We start from the raw sequence: 22,393 nt of genomic DNA, 5'->3' as shown, positions 1-22,393 counted from the left end.
ACCTGTTGCCAAGAGTAACAGGCAGAGCTTCACAATGGCCCTCCCTGACTTGCCCTCATTACCCTCTGACCTCGCCTCTGTGACTGTCTTCCTTGCTCACTCTGCTCAGAGCCACCAGGCCTCTTGCTTTGCTTCAAACACAGCCCGCGCCTTTCTGCCTCAGGGCCTTTGCACTTGGCATTTGCAGACTTCCTTCAAGGTCTTTAGAACATGTTTAGAACCACACTCCACACTCCCTCTCCCCTGTCCTCGCTGGTGTTCTGTGGTGCTTTTTGTTCTCCGATCCCCTGTGTGTTTATTCCCTAATTGTCTTCTTCACCCTAACAGAAGATAAACCTCATGAAGGCAAGGGCTCTAGTCTTGTTCACTGCTGAATCCCCCACTGACTTGGCACACAGCAGGGTCTTATACTTGTTCAAAGAAAGAACGGATAAGCAATGCGCCCATAGAACGGAAAATGTCACGACCAATGCAACGAATGAACTGGTGGGATCCTTGTGGGCCACTCGGGGCAGTGGCCCTGAACCTACGGTTAAAAGTCTCTGACCTTGTCACGATGCAAAGCAGTGGAAATGAAAATGAGATCCGACTGTTTTCTTTTAACAAACTGGCACATTTTTTGACTGATGAGCTCAATGCTGGAACAGGCGGAATAAGGGATCTAAAGCCGTAACAAGTTCCTGTGACCCAGTACCTCTCCTTTCAGGACTCTCCTTAAGGAAAGAAACACAGTGAGCTCATGGAATTATGATCATTACAGGATTATTTACAAAATTTACGAGACAGAGAAAAAAACTGGCGACAATTTGGATGTCTGACATCAGGGCAACAGTTAAATAAGATATGATATTTCTATAGGATGGATTACAATGCCGCTATTTGCAGTCTTTTAAGGAATTATTTAACAATACGGTAAAACGTCTGTGACGTACTAAGTGGAAAAGAACCATAAAATGGTCCAAGTGATCACATAAACACAGACACAAGACACAGACACACGAATATTAGTGCTTGTTCTCTGGGTGGAGAGGTAAGGGAAGACAAAGTCAGGAGGATGACGGGAACTCCCCAGCCAGGAGTCCTGCCGCCCCCGGGGGTCAGGGGTCCTGAAGTCCGGGGCTTGGGACAGTCTGGTTGTGAACGGTGCTGCTGAGAGCCTGGGCAGGGAGCCCTGCTCAGTATGACAGCCGTGGATGTGAATGGAACCCCTGCTCTCCACCTGTGCACGCGTCTGAGTGACGCCTGACTCCCAGAGCCCTGTGCTCACACGGGTGAGCACCTGTGCTGGTGCACTCGCAGAGAATGAACGTGGAATGCACGCCCTCGAGTACTGTACGGAGTCTCACCAACACCCGTGGGACATCTGCTGTGTGCCAGGCGCTCTTCCGGATACTGGGGAGGCGGAGGTTAAGAAGTAATCCTTTGAAAAAGTCTCTGCCCAGGGGGAGTGTCGAGGGGGGGATAGAGAGAGACCGGGGCGAAGTCTCAGGGGCGAGCGGAGATCCTAAGCGGGTCGTGTGCTCTGAGAAGGGGGCACCCTGCCAGGGACGTAGCTGGGCCTCCCTGAGGAGGAGGGACTGACCTGGGAGGCAAGGAAAGGCAGGGGCAAGTCAGCCAAAGACCCGGAGCTGGAGGCCACGTCCTCACACGGCAAGGTCGGGAGGCTGGGGAATGCCCGGGGTCGGAAAGAGACAAAGGCGCTGGCCCGCAGATTCTGGGCTCTTTGCACACATGCCCCCCCCCCCAGCCCTCCCCCAGGCCGGGGACACACGCGGGCACTTCCCAAGGAGAACAGAAGCGGCACAATTTCGTGGCCAACACACAAGAGTGTGGGTGACTGAAACTTCTCACCAAGGTGGATTTGCTGCCCGAGGGAAATACTCTTTTCCTGCCTGCAGCAATAATTACTGTGTGTTCACTGTCGAAAACTTAGCAACGACAAAAAGGGTACGAAGAACACACGAGGATCACCAATAACGCCACCCCCAGCGGCACCACCGTCATCACCTCGGTGCCCAGGGATGTGCCACGGACCTGGAGGTCCCCGGGCCCGCGGCCGCTCCGCACGCCACGCTGCCCAGGGCACCCACCGGCCTCTGAAGGGCAGAGCCTCCTGGCTCTTCCGTCAGGGCGCTTAGGAGCCGAATCCGTTAGGCACCCGCATTCTGGTTCCCATCCCTGCTTTTTAACAAAGCCGCTCAGCCACCGCCAGCCTCGCTCCGAGGGACTGAAGACGCCAGGGAAGAACAGATGGCTGTTGGTCTGGCGCGTCTGTGTCCTGGCGCTTCTCACGTGATCATTATATCTGAATGGGGGAAAGAAATGGTGCTTTTTCTATAACTAGAAGGAATGTGTCTCCTAATCAGAAAGGACACCGCTATCTTGAGATGCAAATGTCACTTTCCGATACTAGCTACGCTTCCCATAAAAGGCACCCTCACCCGGCACAGCAATCGTAGCCGCAGCACCAAGAGCTACACAGGGAAGGAATCGGGTGCCGGGTGACCACCTTCGTCCGCACCGTTGTCTGGAACGGGAGCCGCGGGGCCCGCACCTTGGTGCTCCAGCCCTCGACGGCTCATCTGACAACTGTATGCATGCCTGGCTGTGCCGGGTACTGTTTAAATGCAAAGAAGAAAAAGAAAAAAAAAAAGTGGAATCCTGTACACCATAGGTCTGACCCTGCTGGAGAATGATTTATATGTTTCGAAGGAATTTTCCCTCATTTACCCAAGGGTACTCATGGAGCCTTGTTTTACCCATTGTCCCTCTTGATGTTGCAGAGAAAAACCGTCCCCCACTGCCACAAAGAAAATTCCTGGTCCCTGTTGGCGAAACATATAAAAGAAATAACGTCCCAATACATGAAGTATACAATCCTCACAGAGCCTGCAAATAACTTGGAGTGCTTCAGTTTCAAACATATCCACATATCTCACTTAGTAAAAACCAAGTCCCGGCTTTACAACATAAACCTGTGGTTCCAAATCCAGCCATTGCTCAGGATCCCCCAAGAGCTGCCCAGTGGGTGGGAGGCAGAGGGAAGCAGTGTGTGCGGGCAGGTCGGAGGGAGGAAGTCTAGGGCGGTCCGAGGGAGGCAGCCTGGGTGGGGGAGACCAGAGGGAAGAAGTCTAAGTTGAGGGGGTCAAAGAGAAGCGAGCGTGGACCTACGCAGAATTCATTCGGAGCCCATCCCTTTGGCCCAGCTTCAGGGCTCCTCTCCCTCTTCCAGGCTGATGTCTCTGCCACTGTCTTGGGCCCTCACACAGCCATTGGCTGAAGACATGGGGAGAGCCTCGTAGGCACAGCGCTGGGATCCCCAGCCCGTGGCTCATCCTCCCCGCTCAGGCCAGGGCCATCTCTGGGCCCCTGCACGAGCACACTAAGAAGGGGCCCGCCTGGCCGCTGCAGGAGCACAGTAATCCGACAAGGGTGTGCCAACCGGATGGAGTGCGCCTGCCGGGGCCAGACCTTCAGGCGGAGGGTGCTGGGCCTGGAGGGCGGGGACGTGAACCAAGGGCTTTGGGGCTGCTGAATGGAGCTGAGCTCTGCCTTTTTCTTATGGCCTTGAGCAAGACATACAGCCCTCTCTGCCTCATTTTCCTCACCGGGATAAAAACAGAACCATCACAAAGGGCGGGCCTGGGATTTCAGCAAAATAAAACCGTGCAGTGTTTGGCTCAGTGCCTGGCAAACGCGGGCTGCCATTCTCGCTGCTGTTGCTGCTGCTGTTGGGGGGTGTTATTACAGATATTTTTGCCTGAGTCTGCCAGACCTGGGTTTGAGTCTCAGCTCCCGGTTAACACCGTTTCTATCCTGAGTAATCGGAGGCATTCTGGTGCATTCTATACCTGTAGGTCAGGCCACCTGCCAGGGAGGTGGAAGCCAGGTCTGAGGTGTGGCCACGCACCCCAGGAGCCGGGGCATGAGCCCAGGTACCCCGTGACTGTTCCACAGGACCCGGGTCTCCTGAGCAGCTGCCCCAGGGCCCTGGGCGGCAGGGGTGCCGGAGGTCAGGTCATGGGCTCAGATTCAGGATGGCTAAGCCAGCGCCTTGGTCGGACATCGTGTGGCTGGCGACTTCACGCGAGTCACTTCACCTCTCTGGGTGTAGGCTCTCCGTCTGTAAAGTAGTGACAGCCACAGCAGTCGAAGAGAACCATCCAGCGGAACGCAGACACAATCAAGGAGCACACCATCCATTTCAGGAAGGCACTGTACCGGCCCTCCTGAGATAAAGATGAATTAGCCTGTCTCTGCTGCGGGAAACTCACATTTGAAGTGGCGGGGGAAGCTCCAGGCGAGGGGCTGGCTGACCTGCCTCTAACCCAGGAGAGGGAGCAGCACTTGAGGAGGGGGTTAAGCCGGCGGCAAGAACCAGGGTGTGTGCTCCAGAAGGGTTAACTGAACCCGGAATTTTGTTAGCTCCCATGCAGTCTATCGTACGCTTCTTGCAACAGCTCGAATAGGGGAATGGTTCCCGAAAAGAACCTTCCAGCATCCTGTCACTAAGTTATGTCCAGCCACGGTCTTGGCTGACTTAGGAAATCGATTTTGCACTACATTGTATCCCAAACAACTTCTCTAGATATAACAGGGAAGAGGGAATGTAATAGGGAAGAGGTGGACTGAATTGTCAACTAACCCAATAGAGCTGGAAACGGAGACACACGTGTATTTGTTCCCTTGTGGGATATTGCATTCAAGGCTCTATTTTTCTCAACTCTCCCTGTATCCACGTCCTCTGTCTGCCACGTGGCTTTGGATTCAGCCATACGACTTGCTTTGGGCAAGGGAATGTTGGCAAGTATAACATGAACAAAGAATATAAAAAGCACTTGTGTGACTGGGCAAATCTTCCTGTGCCAGCGACACTGTCTTGAGAAGAACAGGCCTGGGGCACAGCACTGGTCCGAGGAGGAGGGTGAGAACACGTGGAACAGAGACGACCCAGGCATGCCACCCAGAGCTGAGCCAGCCTAGATCGGTCACAATACAGATGGAAAAACGAAATAAATGCTGCTGTTGTGGAGATGTCGTGGTTGTTTGTTACTTAGCAGTAGCTGACCAACACAGTTCTGAATGTCTAGTTAGTAAGAAATAGACGAGAGTGGGCGCAGAGTACAAAGAAAAGGAGTTAAGTTGTTTGGTGTGGATGGTTTTTTGCGCTCAGTGTTCCTTGACGATGGGCACGCTGCAAGGGAACTTTGGGACCCTCCTCCTGAGGGTGTCCCAGGTGGCGGTCACCTGGCTGGGAGCAACAGGCTTGACAGTGTGGTGTATCCAGGCATCACATTAGAAATATGTTGGTGGAGGGGCGTCTGGGTGGCTCAGTCGGTTGAGCGTCCGACTTTGGCTCAGGTCATGATCTCACGGTTCGTGGGTTAGAGCCCCGCCTCGGGCTCTGTGCCAACAGCTCGGAGCCTGGAGCCTGCTTCTGATTCTGCGTCTCCCTCTCTCTCTACCCCTCCCTTGCTCATGCTCTGTCTCTCTCTGTCTCAAAAATAAATATAAGCATTAAAAAAATTTTTTTAAAGAAATATGTTGGTGTATTAATTTAACTATTACGAAGGTTATAATTAGCTAATCAGATAGCACAATTCTCCTACTAAGTTTTGTTCTAAATACTTAGGGACACAATTGTATAGTTTCTCAAGGATTCCTTACAGGAGGAAAAAAAAAAACAACACAACCTCGAAACTTCATACAGAATAAGAACACAGCAGGTAGCAAAACTCCTAATTAGAAATACTCTGTAAAGAATTCCTCCACTTCCTTTTAAAGAACAGTATAATTACTTCTAAGAATTGAAAAACTGCTTCATTTGATCAAATATTTTGATTAGCAAAGAAAATTAATCGTACTGTATCTTCATTTGTATTTACAGTGAATAAATGAATGTTAAAAATAACAACATAAGCGAGACTGCCTGTCAAAAAACAAGAAAAAAAGATAAAACGTTAAAAAATCCAGATGAACATAAAGTGGAAGCTCTGTGCACAAGCGCACTGCTGTAGACCCTTACCACCGTATCGTGACCCAGACTCTTGCCACTCTGAGAGTCCCCCAAGCCCCCCCCCCCACCGAGGGTGGACTCTCGTCCACTAGGAGGTCTCGAGATCTGAGTGACCAGCGAATTGGTGTCCATGACCCAGTGCACTGTTTGCGGAAGTGGGGGAGTGACAGTAGGGTTCCAGGCATAACCCAGGTTTCATGGCGCCATGACCACTGCCTAGACCTGAGATCTCTTCCATGCAAGAATTCCTTCTGGGCAATGAGTAATGGTCGGTCTAAAGGTTCCCAGAACTCCTTTGGAAAGGCTGTAACCAAGACATGCTTCCAGTCAACTGAACCAAGGTACTGAGACCCAGTTCCGGAGGCCACCTTTCAATGCGCCTCCATCATGCAGGTGCTGGGCTAGGGTGTTATGGAAGTTCCTCCAATCCTTGAATCGCCCCCTGAGGCAGCCATGGTTCTTCCTGTTGTTTAGACAAAGGAAGAGGGGCTGAGCTTCGAGGGGTGAGGACTCCCCTGCGGTTGGACCCCAGGCTACTCCCCTCAACTGACAATAGAGCTCGAGATGGTCTGATGTCAGGGCTACGCTCCTCCCACGCAGCATGACTACAGCCGCCTACCACACGCATGAGAATATAAGTACCTACCAGTCATAAGGACGTGACAACTCATACATAGGACGAGGACCTACCCACTGTGTATCGCGCGCTGGCCCAGGCACTGGGAACAGAGGCCTGGATGGCAGGCTGACCCCCTGCCCTGGAGGAGCAGAAGCTTTTGCAGATGGCTGGGGGAGCCAGGCGGGGAAGGGAGACCCACCCTGACAGCCCCGCCCTGGGCCTGCCTCCCTGAGCCCTTCCCTCTCTGGCCTCACCCCCACTGCTCTTGCCCTCTCCCCTCACCCCAACCCATGCGAGTCATGCCCACAGTGAGGAGCCGTCCCCACGCGGGTCTCTGCACGCGCGGGTGCCCACCCGGGAAGCCCCATCTCCCAACATCCCGGCTTGGCACAAGCTCATCAAAGCTGCTGGCTCTCCTCTCTGCCCTGATGATGCAGGGCAAGTCCTCCCTCCTCTGGTTCCAAGCTCACCTCCATCAGACAGCTCGACACTCACAAAGGATCTCTCCAAGATGCCTTTGCAAACGCCCAATTCACAACCCCTTCGCCAGCGTGAAATTGCCATAAAATGCAGGGAAATAAAGGAAACATTTGAGCCACCCCTTCAACCCTTTAATGAGTCAATAAACTCATGGCTGAAGTCGTTTATGAAACTATTAAAATAAATTCTTCCACTCAAATAAATCCCACACCATATAATCACATCATTACTAAACATTAAACATTAAACACACACTCACCGAAGGAGGAGAGAATAAAAAAAAGAATAGCGAATGCAAATATTTGGGGTTCGCTGTGCTCGGTACCAGGCAAAGCTCTTTCCGCATTAACCCACTAATCCAAGTAACAGTCGCACAGGGTGGACGTGAGGACGTGGGGTCCCATCTGACGGGAGGACTCTGAGAGCACGAGCCTGCTGGCTCTTCACTTCTAGCCGTGTGACCGGGAATGGATGCCTTGACCTCTCTGTACCTCAGTTTCCTCAACTGCAAAATAGGGATAATGATAGTGCCCGCACCTTCAAAGGCTGCTGTCAGGAGGTTGGCTGGGTTAATTTACGTACAGGCTTAGACCAGCACCTGCACAATGTGTACATCTGTCGGGATGCTGGAGTCTGACTGTGGGCGACAAGATAGATGGTGTTGGTAACTGGCCAGGTACGATCATTAGGGGGGTGGGCGACTTGCTCCTTCCTCTTAATCTCTCAGCATGGACCACCCAAATTCAGGCCTCCGTAGAACTCAAGAGATGGAACTTTCCAGTTTGCATGCCAGTGGTCACAGCTATTTCTGCCAGAGCAGGAGACACTCGGAGGGAAGTGGGAGTATGTCTACCTGTCTTCCCGTCTGCCCGGCCCCCAAGATGGGTCCAGTGCCTGGCACACATTCTCATCCACCTTTGATGAATGTTGGAAGCTCAGATTCTTGGGGAGCCCGGGTGGCTCAGTCAGTTAAGTGTCTGACTCTTGATTTAGGCTCAGGTCATGATCTCATGGTTTGTCAGTTTGAGCCCTGGGTCGGGCTCTGAGCCGACAGAGCAGAGCCTGCTTGGGATTTTCTCTCTCTCTCTCTCTTCTCAAAATAAGTAAGTAAACTTAAAAAATATTTTTTTTTAAAAAAAAGAAAGTTAAGATTCTTCCAGGAGAATACTGCATCTGAGCCAGAACACAGATAGCTCACCTACAAGTTAGACACCAAGGCATATGACAATAAACAAGACACCAGCCCTATCCGTATTCTGGATTTTCTCTGCAAGACTTATTTGGGACAATGACTCCTTGGGTTGATTCCCGGCTTCCTGATACACTCATGACCTTGTACAGCCAATGGTACAGCACAACTCTGGTCCTTAATTGACCACAAATTATAATTAACTTACACTGTCCTGGCTCCAGAGGGATCAATGAATGGGGACCTGCCTGGCCCGGCCACGCCACAGTCCATTTATTTTGAACATCTAGGTAGCATCTCACTGAGGCTAGGAATCAAGAAAGGATGCCAAGGCGTATTGGAGAGGGCGTGCTTGTGAGAGTGTTTTGAGAATGCCAGAGCGAGTGACAGACACAGGGTGCAGCGTCGGAGGAGCTGGGACACGGAGGTGGACGAAAGCCCGTCCCCGCCCACCCCCTCCCACCAAGCACGGAATGTTTGGGTTTGAGAAAATTCACTCACTCAGATTCATAGTAACTACTTGACTAGAAATTCAACATGCATATGCTTTCTTGCAAACCCTGTTGACTGGACAGGATCACCTCCCTGTCTGCCTGAAACGACTGTGTCTGAGAAGGGATCCCTCAGATGGAGAAGTGGTGGGAGGGCAACGTGACCTCCCTGCACAGGTGGAAGCCAGCCTGCTGCGGCCCCCTTCACACTTCTGCCAGGGGCATCAGAATCCAGCCTACGCTCCCTTTGGCGGCAGCCCCTGTCCTGCCTCCAGGGCGTCCTCACTGGCAGCTGCTAGGGCAGCGGGCGCCTGGCCCCTAATCCTTCCTCGGAGGCGGCTCCAGGCGCAGGTGGGACCCGGGATGCGCGGCACAGGAGCTGTAACCGAGCCGATCTGGGAGAGTTTTTAACCTTGAAACTTGAAAGAGTGACTTTGCCCAGGCTAAGTGGCAGCCACGTAAGTTTACCAGGTTGTACACCGAATTATTCATCTTCCGGGACGACGGTATTTTCATTCTGCGGCTTTTTTTTTTTTTTTTTTTTTTTTTTTATTTATTTTTGGGACAGAGAGAGACAGAGCATGAACGGGGGAGGGGCAGAGAGAGAGGGAGACACAGAATCGGAAACAGGCTCCAGGCTCCGAGCCGTCAGCCCAGAGCCTGACGCGGGGCTCGAACTCACGGACCGCGAGATCGTGACCTGGCTGAAGTCGGACGCTTAACCGACTGCGCCACCCAGGCGCCCCCATTCTGCGGCTTTTATCGCTACGGTTGGCTTCAAGCGGGCTGTCTGTATTGTGCAAATGCTGGGTCAGCGCTAGGACCAGTGCAGACGCTGATGCCCAGAGGGAACAGACATTTGGTCGTGCCAAGGTGCTGGCAGTGACCACCAGCAAGGTAGCCGGCTCACCCAGCCCAAAGGGCCAGAGCGGGGAGGTGGATGTGTCCTGTCTGCCGGACTCCCACGGGGAGCCACCCAACGCCTGGAGGCCCCGCCGGGCACCTGCTGCCAATATCCAAGGCTATGGGTGACAATACTCCTCTTTCTCACTTTAGGCACGGTCAACCCAAGAGCCCTTCCCCTGGCCGGTCACCAGGGCCACCCCACGCGTCCAAGTCGGCCTGCGCTGTCCCTCACAACCTGCCACGTCCTCAGCGGTCTCGAAGACAGTAGGTAGTAAATGTTGGCTAGCAAGTAGAGAGTGAGTGAAATTTAGGGGAAATGTGTAAAAAAATCATGGCGATCATATCAAGAGGACTTTGCCTTTCTTGCCATCGGGAGCAAGAGTAAATAACAGTAATGATACATCTTAATAATTTACTTAATTTATCCCCAATAATCTTAGCACTGTTTCCTGAAAAGAGAACCCCTCGTTCTTCATCCATTCATTAAAAATACATGGACACCATTATATTTACAATAAAAAGAAAGATAAATCCAAGTAATGCTGTTAGCAACTAACATAAATACAATGTTCATAAAAGATTACAAACATTTCGATGTGCTTTACGGTTCCTTCTTCGGCTAAAAACTACAAGCTTAAATGCTCTCTCGGAAAAACCCGTCTTCAGGTTATTTAACATCTCGCTGAATGACTTTAAAGACCATATATTATGAACACAAAGTATGGGAGGATCTCATTGGCTCTCCGTGTGCTCCAATGTGACAAAATAATTACTCTGCATTAAATAAGGATGCGTTTTGTTAAAAAATTCCATTATTTCCATGGTAATAAAGTAGAGAGATTTTATATGGGTTTCTGGTATGTCTTTTAAAACTTCTATCTCTGCTCTGAGCGATATTTTTCTATTCACCGAAGGTACTAAAAGTGCACTTTAAGACTTAAAAGAAATGTTAAGCGGGGACGATTTTCTAAAAACAAGGTGATACTCTCTATTTTGCACGTGGCGTTTTGAATGTAAAATGCTTTTCCCAGAAGTGAAAAAGAGCTATTTGCAGAGGACGGGAATTCAGGTAATGTTTTCACCCAGTCTGTGGGAATCTTGTGAAAAAGGCACCGACACTGTGGTTCAGTACTTGTCTTTTTTCTGCTTTTGAACTAAGCCACCGGGTAGCATTTCGGTTTCAGTACTCCGTCCCCCCTTCCTTCATGCCACACTGGTTCGTGCTTCTCATCTTGAATCGGGGTGTGACGGTCTGGCAGGAGGGAGGAGGCATGCAAAGACGGGGGCCCCTCTGGGTTCCCCGGCTCACAAGTCTCCGGGCCCCCAGGAAACCCTGCGTGTGGCTCCCGGAGCCGAGCGGGGTGCGCGAGAATGACGCGTCGCCACGGAGGCCCCGCCCGGGCTGGGGCGTGTCGATCCGCCCTGGCCCGAGGCCCGTGACCTGCGCTTTGAGAAGTGCTGTCTGACTTTGGCGGGGCGTAATGAGGCGGCAGAAGGAGCACGGAGGAGACGCTGCTGCGCCATGCCAGAGTTGCATACCAGGATCTGAAAATAATGCGGCATCTGTTCTGAAAAGCGCTCGGATGATTTTCACATGTCATGTGTGACAGGCATACGAGACAGGAGATCAATAGAAGTTTCGGAGGACAGATTTAGCAGGGTATCCAATATAAGAAACGGGTTGTGAGTAGGTGTAAAATTCTCGTCTCTACTCTCTGCATACTTTCAGTCTATTCGAGGCCTTACAAAGCGTGTTGAAAAGTTGCTCCTTCTCCAAGAACGGATTCGGTTTGGCGAGGGATTATTCAGGGTGAACCTCCTTTGCAGGGAGCGGTACCGGCTGTCTTAATTACATTTTGGTAATCTGCTTTTAATTACTTGTCTCCCATGTGGCCCCTACAGGGGAGGGATGACTGGTATCATATTTAATGAGCTTGAGGACGATGCATTAACTATTCCCATTATTTGTTACTTCTTTTCCTTCTATTAAAAATGCCAGCCCAGGACTGAACTTTAGAAAGAGGCTCGGCTCTCCCACAGCCTCCTCCCCGTTCCAGCCACCTGACTAAGCTAACTCACGCCCTTGCTCAGAGGTCTCAGTGATCTCCAAGGGACTGAACTCTGGGGCAGGGAACAAAGGGCAGGGGTGGCCCCTGCCCCTCTCGCCCTCTGCAGAGAAACAGGAAGAAGGAAAACCCCCACAATGCTTGCTCTGATTCGAACCGCCTATGGTCACCGCACATCGAGGCCACGCACCCTGGCTTCGTGCCGGGCTTTCAGCCTACAAGTCCCTCGATCTGCTTGTTCTCCTGGTCGACGCGCCTCTGCCCAAGTTCGGGCCTCTCAACAACGCCAGGAACAGCGGGAAGAGGGCTGTGCGGGGGTCCGGGCGAGGCCGTCTCCGTGTCCCCAGCCCCGGCCACTTCCGGCCCAGCACGCTCACTCCTGTCCCTGAGCACATTTCGCATCAACACTTTTTTTTGCGCTTCATCCGGAAACCTCTCCGCGAGAAAATTCGGCAAAGTGTTTCCGGAGGCGAGGGAGACTCTGGGAAGGAAAATCAGGGTCAACTAACGTTCGCGAAGCAAGCTGGTCACATTGGAAGCTTCACCCTCGGTCCGGGAATTCCCGAGTGGACAGAGATGCTCACGGTGAGCCGTGAGGGAGGATGGCCGTGGCCGCACTGAGGCTTGAGCCCTGCCTCCCCTGCTGGTGGGCCGGCTGCCCCCTGGCACTGGGCTGTTGGGAGGGCTCAAGGCGGTCAGGCACTATGCCGCTGGAAGGGTTTGGGCTCATACTCCTAAGTGCTCAACAGAGGCATGCTATTGCACTAGAATGCCGAGCACTGGAGGCACCTGCAGGACCAACGCCAGGGGATCGGCCAAGTCCGTTAGGACACCTGTCCCAGCAGACCCCTCCGCCCTTTTTCCTCCCCCTAGAGGCCAGAAAGCTGCGGCCGTTCCTGCCTCTCATTCCTTCACGGAGCATGGATCAGTGAAGCCTGTCTGTTCCACTTTCCAAATGTTTCTAGAACAGAGCCACGCCAGCAGCATCCCTCCCGGAGCCGTGAGCCTCCCGCCACGCTCTGGTCCTTGGCCCCACTGTCTCTTCTCCAGACAGCAGCCACAGTGAGTTTTCTGACTTTCTAACCGACGCTCCTCTGCCCCAGGTCAGCGCACTCCTCCAGCCGCCGCTTCCGTACGTCGCTTACAGTCAAAGCATTGCAGCCTGCACCCTGACCCCAGGCGACAAGGCCGCCTGCCCCATCCCTCCCTGGCTGTATGTCCTCTCTCACGCCCAGGGAAGACACGCCGCAAGCTGATGGGACACCTTCCTGCCGAGTCCTTGAACCAGCTGTGCCCCTAACGCCCCTCCCCTAGAGGTCACCTCCTCTAGACTCTTCAGACACGCCCTCCTTCTGTCCCGCTTTATTTTCCTCGGCAGCATGTTCTGGAATCTGACGTAGGATACATTTCTCATTTCTCATCTCCCCATCTCACAAGCCCCTGGAAGGCAGGGACCGCATCAGTCTGGGTCACTGCCGGCCCAGCACCAGCTGATCGCCGGCACGTAGGAAACGTTGGCGGATGGAGGGGTGAGTGAGTCCACACCGTGGGAGGGCACGCGTCAAAGGAAATCCAGGTTCTGGAGAAAAATCAACAGCCTGGAAGATGCCAGTGACACCACAGTAAGTGAAATGGCAGTTCTGGGGGAGACAGTGCGGGGCAGCGAGAAGCTGGGAGGTGGAATGAGAAAGCGAGGCCTCACCTCTCGTACCCACAGTCCCGAAAAAGGCCCAGGAGGGTTGTTTTAAGAAATCCAAGGGTGACCAAGAGGGGAGAAGGTATGCCGCAGGAACAAGTCTCAGTGACTGCTCTTGGGGGGCAGAGGGGTGAAGAGTTGGTCCAGTAGTCTCTGCTTTTAACGCTCTCGCCACCGTTCAATTTCCTCTCCACGGGGCATATATTACTTCGATACAAATACGAAACGATTGTTGAAAAAGAGCCTCTTAAGAGCTGAGAAAATCCGCCAACAACCCCCAAATCAGCAGTGTATGCGCGCTGTCCTACACATACCCCCAAAGGATACTCGCACAGAAAACAGGATTGGAAGTGAACACACCAAAATGTTAACAGTGGTTGTCCCTAGGGATAACTTTAATTCTCTCCTTCAAAATTACCAGAATATTCCAGATCGTGTAAAGTGGGCATAAATGACTTCTACAGATATTAGCTTAGGCCACATCAAATTGTCAGTATTCGGTCACTTCTGGCTCTAAAAACGGCGATTTCATGTGATTCCACCCAATAGAAAAAGTTACTTTAAAAAGTACGGGGCTGCTCTCGAGACCAATAAAAATATTCCTATCTTTTGACTTCAGTTATTTATTTCTTTGGATTCTTTTCTCTAGGAAAGAATCCAAAACGCAGATATAGATTTACATATGAAGTGTTCATGGCGGAGTAACTTACAACGGCAAAAGCTGGAAAAAAAATTGAGACGCTTAAAAAGCGGGGAGGAGATGGAGTGCTACAAAGGCGTTTTGGCCCATGTTTGGAAAACCTTCCAGCGACGTGGTGCAATTTAACCTGAAGGAGAAAAGAAGCAAGATCCACGATCACATAGCCAGTGTCACCTCCATTCTGTAAAACAAGGGAGCATATCTGCACACTGTGCTCACGGCATTATTCGTAACCGCTAAGTCATGGAAGCAACCACCGATAGATGAACGGATAAGCAAAACCTGGCGTATCCCTACAGTGGACTATTATTTAGACTGAAAAAGGAAGGACATTCGGACACAGGCTACAACATGCACGAACCTCGAGGACACTATGCTGAGCCGAAATAAGCTAGCCGCAGAAAGACAAAGGCCGTACGGTTCCACTTCGACGAGCGGTCAAGATCACAGCGACACAAAGCGGAGCGGTGGTCACCAAGGGCTGGGGCAAAGGGGTTGGGGGGTTAATTAGTGTCTAGTTTCGGTTTTGCAAGATGAAAAGAGTTCTGGAGGGGGTGGTGGTGATGGTTGCACAGCCGTGTGTACGGATCTTAATACCACTCAACTGCGCACGTAACAACGATTAAGAAGGTAAGTTTTACGGTAAGAGTGTTTTGTCACAATAAAAGGACTAGGGAAAAGATGCATTAAGAAGGGGGTGGGGGGAAGATCTCCAAGGCAGTGTGGCACATCGAGAGAATGTCTGCTCCGGAGCTGAACCTGCCTGGTCTCCTCTGCTAGTTGGCCCGGCGGGAGTCTGACTCCCGGAGAGCTTCGCTGGGGTAAGAGCCTGGTGAGACCGTGTGGGGAGAACGGCCCAGCACACGGCGGGGGTTGCTCTCGCCAACACGGCATCAGCATGGGGTTTCGAGCCCCGTTTTCTTTTTCGCACTTTCCTGGATCTGCCAGGATTCCCACAGTGAATATCTAAAGTCGGGAAAAAAGTGCACTCGTTAAAAATAGTGAGCATCACCATAAACAGAGACAGAAGACGAGTCACAGGCCAGGAGGAGGTATTTGCTGCTCACGTACCAGCAAAGGACAGGAACCCTTCTCAGATAATGAAACCTGAATGGCTCATAACACAAGAAAACGCGCAGGCTTACTGATATTCAGATGGGCAGGAATGAAAACATCTGCCAATACCCAGGACTCCTGGAGACCTGGAGCGTTCGCAGCTCTCACCCAAGGCTGGTGGGAGCGTGCACTGATCAGTGTGCAGCCACAGCGGCGGCCCCTGGGATGCTGCCCATGCACGTGCCCTCCGATCCCACGCAGGGTAACTCCGAGTGTCACGAGGGGACCGACGCAGGAGGCTGGCTGGTGCTCTGCTTGTAATGGAGAGAACTGTAAACAGCCTACACGGTCATTAGCGGGAGGCTGATAACCGAACAGGGTGCGTCCATTTAACAGAATGTATTCGTTTGATGGATTCATTTTATGGCAGCCTAATAAGGGAATGCACTAAGACCAAAGGGATAACACGGCTAAGTCCTGAAGTTGCGTGAGAGCAAACAAAAAAAAGTAAGCGCAGAACACAGTATTCGATGGAGTACCACTGGCATGCAGTTTGAAAACGTGCAACCCGACAGCATCCATTGTTTAGGGATGTCCGTCTAAACGGCAACGAGGAAAGAAGTCACAGCCCACACGGGAGACACGGCACAGCATCGAGGGGCCTGGAGCTGGGAGAGACCTCTTGCTCACAGACCGGCTCTGCCGCCTGCCATCAGGGGGGCTGTGCGCAAATTAATGTCTCTGTGCCCTAGGGTCCCCATCTATAAAAAGGGACATTAATAGCACATGCCAAGTATTGGTATTAAAGGACTGGGCGGGTTCATGTATGTAAAGGACCAGGAAGAGTGGCCCTCGGAAGGCACTGTGTAGCGTTTGCTGTTGTTAGCATCGCAAAGAACCTCGGACCTTAAAAATGTTCACGCTGTCTGCTCGAGTATGTGAATGTCCAAGGGTCCGTCCTGGATCAGTGATCAAGGATTTGTGAACGTAGGTGTTCGTCACACATAAGAGCATATGCCATTGGAAATGACGTAGGTATCCGGCTGCAGAGGGACAGTTCAATATACGGCAGGACAGGCCCCCTGTGATTTGACCGCACAGAATGGCGATCAGAGAAATCCGTGTTGGCTGAAACCGGACTGTGATTGTTGCTAACGATTCGGGTCCGTTTCCGGTTAGAGATCAAGAAACAGCCTCAGGGTAAATACCTGGTGCGGCCAGAAATGCAGTCTGGGGGGGAGGAGCGAGAGCCCTGCAGTCAGTCACACACCCTCCTCCCGGGAGCCCTCCCTGACTTTCCCAGCAATCTCTCCTCCTGCTGATCATGTCTCTGTTAAGGCCCACCCTCTCCACGCTCATCTCCAGCCCAGATTTGGCTGATACACGCCCCAGGGACCGGCACATAGGGTGTCCTCAACAAACATCTCCCAAGTGAGACCCGGTTCCCTCACTTCCGCCTCCGGGCCCGACACACTGTGGGCCTCACTTCTGTGGACACCAGGTCATCTTCAGGGATCTAAGATTCCGGAGAATTCTGAAGCAACCAGACAAAAGCAAGCTCCCAAGTTTCTTTGAAAACAAAACAAAACCAAAACAAAACAAAATAAAAAGGTTTTCAATAAAGTATACACACTTACCTTTTAACACTCTATGTAGAATTTATACCAAATTTTCATTCGGAGTTAGCTAATTACATGAGGCGATCGCCCTTTTACCTGATGTGATTTTAATCAATTACCCATTTGGCAAAAACTACTTTTAACCCGGTTTCAAAGAGAGGTGCTCAGGTAATGCCAACCTCCTTACCTCTTCGGAGAAAGAGTCGAAGTTCTGGAGAAAATATTTCCAATTTATATGGGGGCTTAGATGAATTTTTAGTTTTCTCAAAAAATAATGATACTGGTTATCTGTGAGTTTGTGACAGAAATCCTTAAGAACTTGTCCAAAATCTGAAGCCTTTACAAACCCAGTGTCCTCTTTATCCAATGCAGAAAATGCCTACAAAGAGACAGAGAGAGAGAAAGAGAGAGAAGGCAGATGTTACCATCCAGTGAATATTTAAAAAAATTTTTTTTATGTATTACTTTCTGACTGCGAGTGAAGTCAAGCGTGTTCGAGGCCACCGTAAATCCTACCTTACTGATCAAAGGCACCATGACTAAAACACTGAGACAGGTAAAGGAAGCATGGGCCTGGTGTGAGAGCTTCTGTGCTGCAGGGAAGGGTCGCTTCACTGGCCCCCCACCGTGTGGCTATGGAGAGGCAGGGGAGTGAGGAGCCCTGGCCCCTTTCCCATAGGGCTTTGAAGCCACCCGAGCTCCAAAGAGGCCTGCTTGGCAGAGGAGGAGAGAGGCTCTGGGGGGGGGGGGGGAAACATGCCCAAAGTGACTGTCACAGGGGGTTCAGATGCAATCCTGCCACAGTAGGGGTGGGGCGGGGGTCCCAAGGTGCAGCCTGATTGAGAAGTGGCCAGGAGGAGCAGTTAAGGGACCACCCTATCCCCACTCCCACCCCGAGGCTTCTACTGGGAGGCTGCTGCCCTTTCCGCGACCCAGGGCCAGTGACCGTGTGGCCTCGGCTCATGGGTGGATCCCCGTGGCCACGAGCCGGTGTTGGAGGGGCGGGGGTGGGGGGCGGCCAGGGCCAGCCCAGCCGTACTCCATTCAAACTGAAAAAGTGCAAAAACGTGCTATAAAAAGAAAGCACATTTTTTTTCCATCTGTCGGAAAAAAATCATTCATTTTTATTGCACTAGGAAATCTGTATCAAGTGGTGGGTTAGGATCTTTTTTTTTTTTTTTTTTTAAGTGAGAATTGAATGTGCGTGCAGACCCCAAACCACATTCCCTGCTGGTTAATTCTCATTCAGGGCTAATTAAGCCCATCCCATCCGTCCATGGGGTTGGTGATAAGTGTGTAACCAAATTAACCTTAAAATACCGTCTAGCGTCAAGTTTTTATTTAGCGTGTGGTAACGGGACAAAGCCGTGGGTGGTGGAAAAACCCGGGACACCCCCCTCCGCCCCACCTCTGCTCAGAAGTGGACTTTGAATTCCACCTCTGCTTTCCTACCATGAGATCTTAACCTCCATGACCTTAGCTTCTGTGGTAGGAAAAGACGGACTTTGCAACTCACACTGTTGTTTTACTATGGCCCGAAAACAGCTGTACGTGTACTGGACACATAGTTGATCTCAACAAATGTGGAGGATGACCATAAAAATGAGCCCAGTCAGCTGAACATCTGTGTTACGAGGACGTTAGAAGGCAGTACGCTGAGGGGCGCCTGGGTGGCTCAGTCGGTTAAGCGTCCGACTTCGGCTCAGGTCATGATCTCGCGGTTCGTGAGTTCGAGCTCCAGGTCGGGCTCTGTGCTGACAGCTCGGAGCCTGGAACCTGCTTCGGACTCTGTGTCTCCTCTCTCTCTGCCCCACCCCCTGCTTGCATCCTGTCTCTGTCTCTATCTCTCAAAAATAAACAAACATTAACCAAAAGACAGAAGGCAGTGTGCTGGGCAATCTATAAACTCTATAGAAATATAAGTCATTGTGATGTCGTTTCAGAAACAAGATGCATGTGAGACACATCTCCAGTGATATGCAAAGACGCACAAACGTGCCCGGTATCCTCGCTGATGGCTGTCCTCAGACCTCGCCATTCCTTCTGTGCCTCGCTGCCCCAGATGCCCTCTCTCCCTTCCATCTGCCGCTCTCTTGGCCCGACCTCACTGTCTCGCTTAAAACATCACTGCCTAAGGAGTGTTTCTCAGAGGTGAGAATCATGGTTCCCCCTAGAGGTTCCACGAACCTCAGTGTGAGAAACATCCTGATGGATGTTAATAGTGCCACTTTACGTCAGAAAGAGGCAAAACCATCCTGCAAATGGACTTGTTTGGTCTGGAGAGTGCTTTAAAAACCTGAAGTATGTCCTGACATTTAGAAACCAGGAGGTTTCAGAGCGTCTCATGAAAAATGGAAAGCTCTAGCAAAGTGGGGCCAGTTTTCAGCTCAGCAACAGTCGGCTGAGACTGAGGAGAAGCTGTCCTTTCAACAGGGCTGGGTCTCCAGCCTGCTGCGGCCACTGCCTGGGCCCCTTCATCGTCTCTATGACCCTCATCCCGGTGGACATCCGTGTTCGCAATGCTCATGGGGTGACCGCTGGGCCCAGCGCCATCTCACACACGGGCGCTGGAAGGTGCGTAGAAGATGGCCTGTGTGCTTTCCAGATGACCCACGTGTTCAGACTAATTTTTATCTTTGCAGAATCATTAAAATAAAGACATAAAAATCTTAAATCCTCACAGAGAACTCCTAGATGTGAAAAATGTCTGCTCACCAGCACAAAGGTCAAGTTGGCTGACATTCTAGAACTTTCACAGGCTGGCTGCGTGGCACTTGCCTTTCTCCTTCTCTCTAGTCCCTTATGCTTGGACCCCAGAGCCCACCTTGCCGCCATACCCTAGGGGATTATTCACTCGGGGGATTTAGTGAGCATGGTCCTAGGTTTTTGACAGTGTCTGAAGGACAGTCTTGTTCTGATTGTGTCCAGCATGGCCCCGGCTGCTTTGAACCTTCGATCTCATTAAACTGCGAGGCCTGCCCTCTGCACACAGCATTTTCTCTTCTTGCTGCTGCTGTAGGGGAAATGGAGGTATGGACCAGTCTCGGGGACCGCCGCCCCACCACGGGCACGGCCACAGCACTGTTTTCCAAGGACTCCAGCACGGGCCACAGCATCATCCCTACACGCTCTGCAGTGTCATACAGATGTCAGCGGTCAAGTATCTGTCACTGTACTTGGGGGAGCACCTTGCACGTCGCCTGGCTCCCGGTGTCCTTCCCGATGAGTCTTTGTGCCACAGCCGGGCCCCGGGCAACCTCTCCAAGGCCACCTGGTGCTATGGGCCCAGTGCTCACGGGACACACTGGGCCTGCTCTCCCCTCGGGACCTCTGTGCTCTGCCCTCTCTGCCCAGAGCCCCTTGCCCTTGCAGACACAGCACCTGCTAAACACTGAGCACTCCTACCTCAGAGAGCACACGCTGGGCACAATCCTGGCAGCTCCTTGCAGAGCAAACACGGGTACACATGTGCTCAAAGGCACAAGCTGATCTTGCCTGACCCATCTGAGTTCTGACACCCCACGAGAGTGAAGAGAGGGGCGGGGGGCCGGGAGGAGGGGAGGGCTGACAGCAGCTCTTCGTGAATTCACATGAGCACCGGGACTTCAGTTTCTAAAGTAAAACTACGTTTCGCTCTGTCATACCGTTGACAAAGCCGCATTGGAGGAGTCGACCATTTCCTGGATACTCTTCACAACCTCCGCCGGGTCTAGTGTCGCAAAACTGAGGGGCACGCCCTCTTTTTCTTTTGGCGGAGGTCTTGTTGGCTTGCTGTTCTCCACCGCCTTCAAGAAGTCAAGGTAATTGAAGGAGTTATCGTGCCAGCTGATTCCCCAACTTGTCCCCAAAGAAAGAAAGGAATATATTAATTACAAAAAGCAACCCCACCGCTTATTCATTCAACAAAGAGCTGCTGAGCACAGAACAGTGTGCAGAACAGGAATAACGTTAGGACGCTGTGCTCTGGCCCGCAGGTGCTCACCTGTCAGTTAGCTATGAGAGCAGACGGGCACACACCGACACTGCAATATGACAGAGTGAGGTGAGGGCTGCGGGGGCCACAGACTTAAAGCCTGGACAGCGGGGCTCACAGCTTTGGACAGCAGAAGAAGGGAAAAGGAGGCCCAGCTTAGGAACCTGATGCACTGACTGGGGCAAACAAAGATGCCTCCGCAGAGACGAGGAGGGGCAGGGCAGTGTTATGGGAAGATACACCCGACAGTGGCAGCAGGGGCGGTCAGGAAATAAGACTGGAGGGTGTGCGGGCTCAGGGCTGTGGTCATCGAGACCTCGGCTCATGAGGGCTGGACTGAGAAACGGTTGGGGGAGGTGGAAAAAAAGAGAAACATGTCAAACAAAGGCAGTGGAAAGGGCAAGAGGAACTGAGTAAAATGTATGTCAAGTTCTTTTTCAAGACTGGTCGGAACTGAGTGGTCAAGCTGAAAGCATTCAGAGGACAGTTTCACAAAACCTACACAGCTTAGTATTTTCTCAGCTAGAAATTCTGAGCGCATGTCTCAATGAGGACAGCCATGTGGAGACTCCTCCCTGCCCTCCACTCTGACACACAAGAAAATACCTTTACATTCGAGAAGAAAATACGGCGAGAGAAAATCCCAAAGTTTCATGAGAACATAGATCCTACTTAAAGATGTAAACTGATGCAAAATAAGGTTTAATTGCATTCAAAGTTCACATTTTCTGGTCACTTAAATTCTCTGGGGGAATACTGGCACTTTAACACCTAAGCTTTCTTTCCGTGGGATGGAGTCCACGTCAGAGAAGAACAGTGTGGAATGTTGGTAAGCCAGATAGAGAAGTTTCTAGTGACTCAGATATCTGCTTCTCAAGAAAATGAGCCCAGAGCTGTGCTTTTCCAACCCACAGCTGCAGAGCGGCCTTCCACAGGCCCCGCGTCGCTGGCTCCTATGATGGAGACATGGGGGAAAAGGCTAATCAACTCTATTTTATCAGCAGGATAAATTGCCAACTTGGTATTAACATTTAGTAATAAAATCAAATGCATATGCTAATCGCAGTATTATTTAGAAAAGTCTATTTTGGATCTAGAAATGAGTAATCTACATATAATTACAAATAACAGAGATGTTTATCATCAAGAGGTCTTTGAGAAGAAACAATTGAGCGATGGATGCTTATTAAGGTTTCAATTTGTAAAAAAAAAGTTGATCACCCCCATTGAAAGGTGGACTACAGAAATTCCACAGTCTTTTTGTTGTTATTTATAAAAGTACCAAGCCTAACTATATTTTAACAAGATTCTCTTACAATCATTTAGTTAATTATTTATCTGGTGCCGTTTTCTATGATTTATTCATTGAACGCATACGAATTCTTGTTCAGCTGGAAATACATTTAGTGAGAGGAGATCCTGTTTAAGGAAGAAGAGAACGTATAGGCATACTTGAGGATGAAATGATTCTTCTTCCGTTACACACGCACACACGCACGCACGCACGCACACACACACACACTGCATTGAACTTCTCTCAGCTCAAACACACTTGAGTAATGGTTTCAACATTTTAAGAAAA

General features: G+C 51.3%; 1 protein-coding gene across 10 annotated transcripts in view; it reads right to left on the bottom strand.

The window, feature by feature from the left end:
- EFCAB6 (EF-hand calcium binding domain 6) overlaps window positions 1–22,393 on the bottom strand; it is a 247,752-nt gene that overhangs the window by 25,589 nt on the left and 199,770 nt on the right. For all 10 annotated transcript variants that reach the window (XM_058741086.1, XM_058741090.1, XM_058741083.1 and 7 more), the window contains 2 exons: window positions 20,483–20,675; window positions 17,026–17,217 (listed from right to left, as the gene is read on the bottom strand). In XM_058741086.1, the coding sequence (XP_058597069.1) occupies window positions 17,026–17,217; window positions 20,483–20,675 (385 nt within the window). The remainder of the gene's footprint in view (window positions 1–17,025; window positions 17,218–20,482; window positions 20,676–22,393) is intronic.

The sequence above is a fragment of the Neofelis nebulosa genome, chromosome 8, assembly GCF_028018385.1.
Source record: "Neofelis nebulosa isolate mNeoNeb1 chromosome 8, mNeoNeb1.pri, whole genome shotgun sequence".
In the NCBI taxonomy this organism is placed as follows: domain Eukaryota; kingdom Metazoa; phylum Chordata; class Mammalia; order Carnivora; family Felidae; genus Neofelis; species Neofelis nebulosa.
This window is presented reverse-complemented; position numbering and strand designations above follow the sequence as displayed.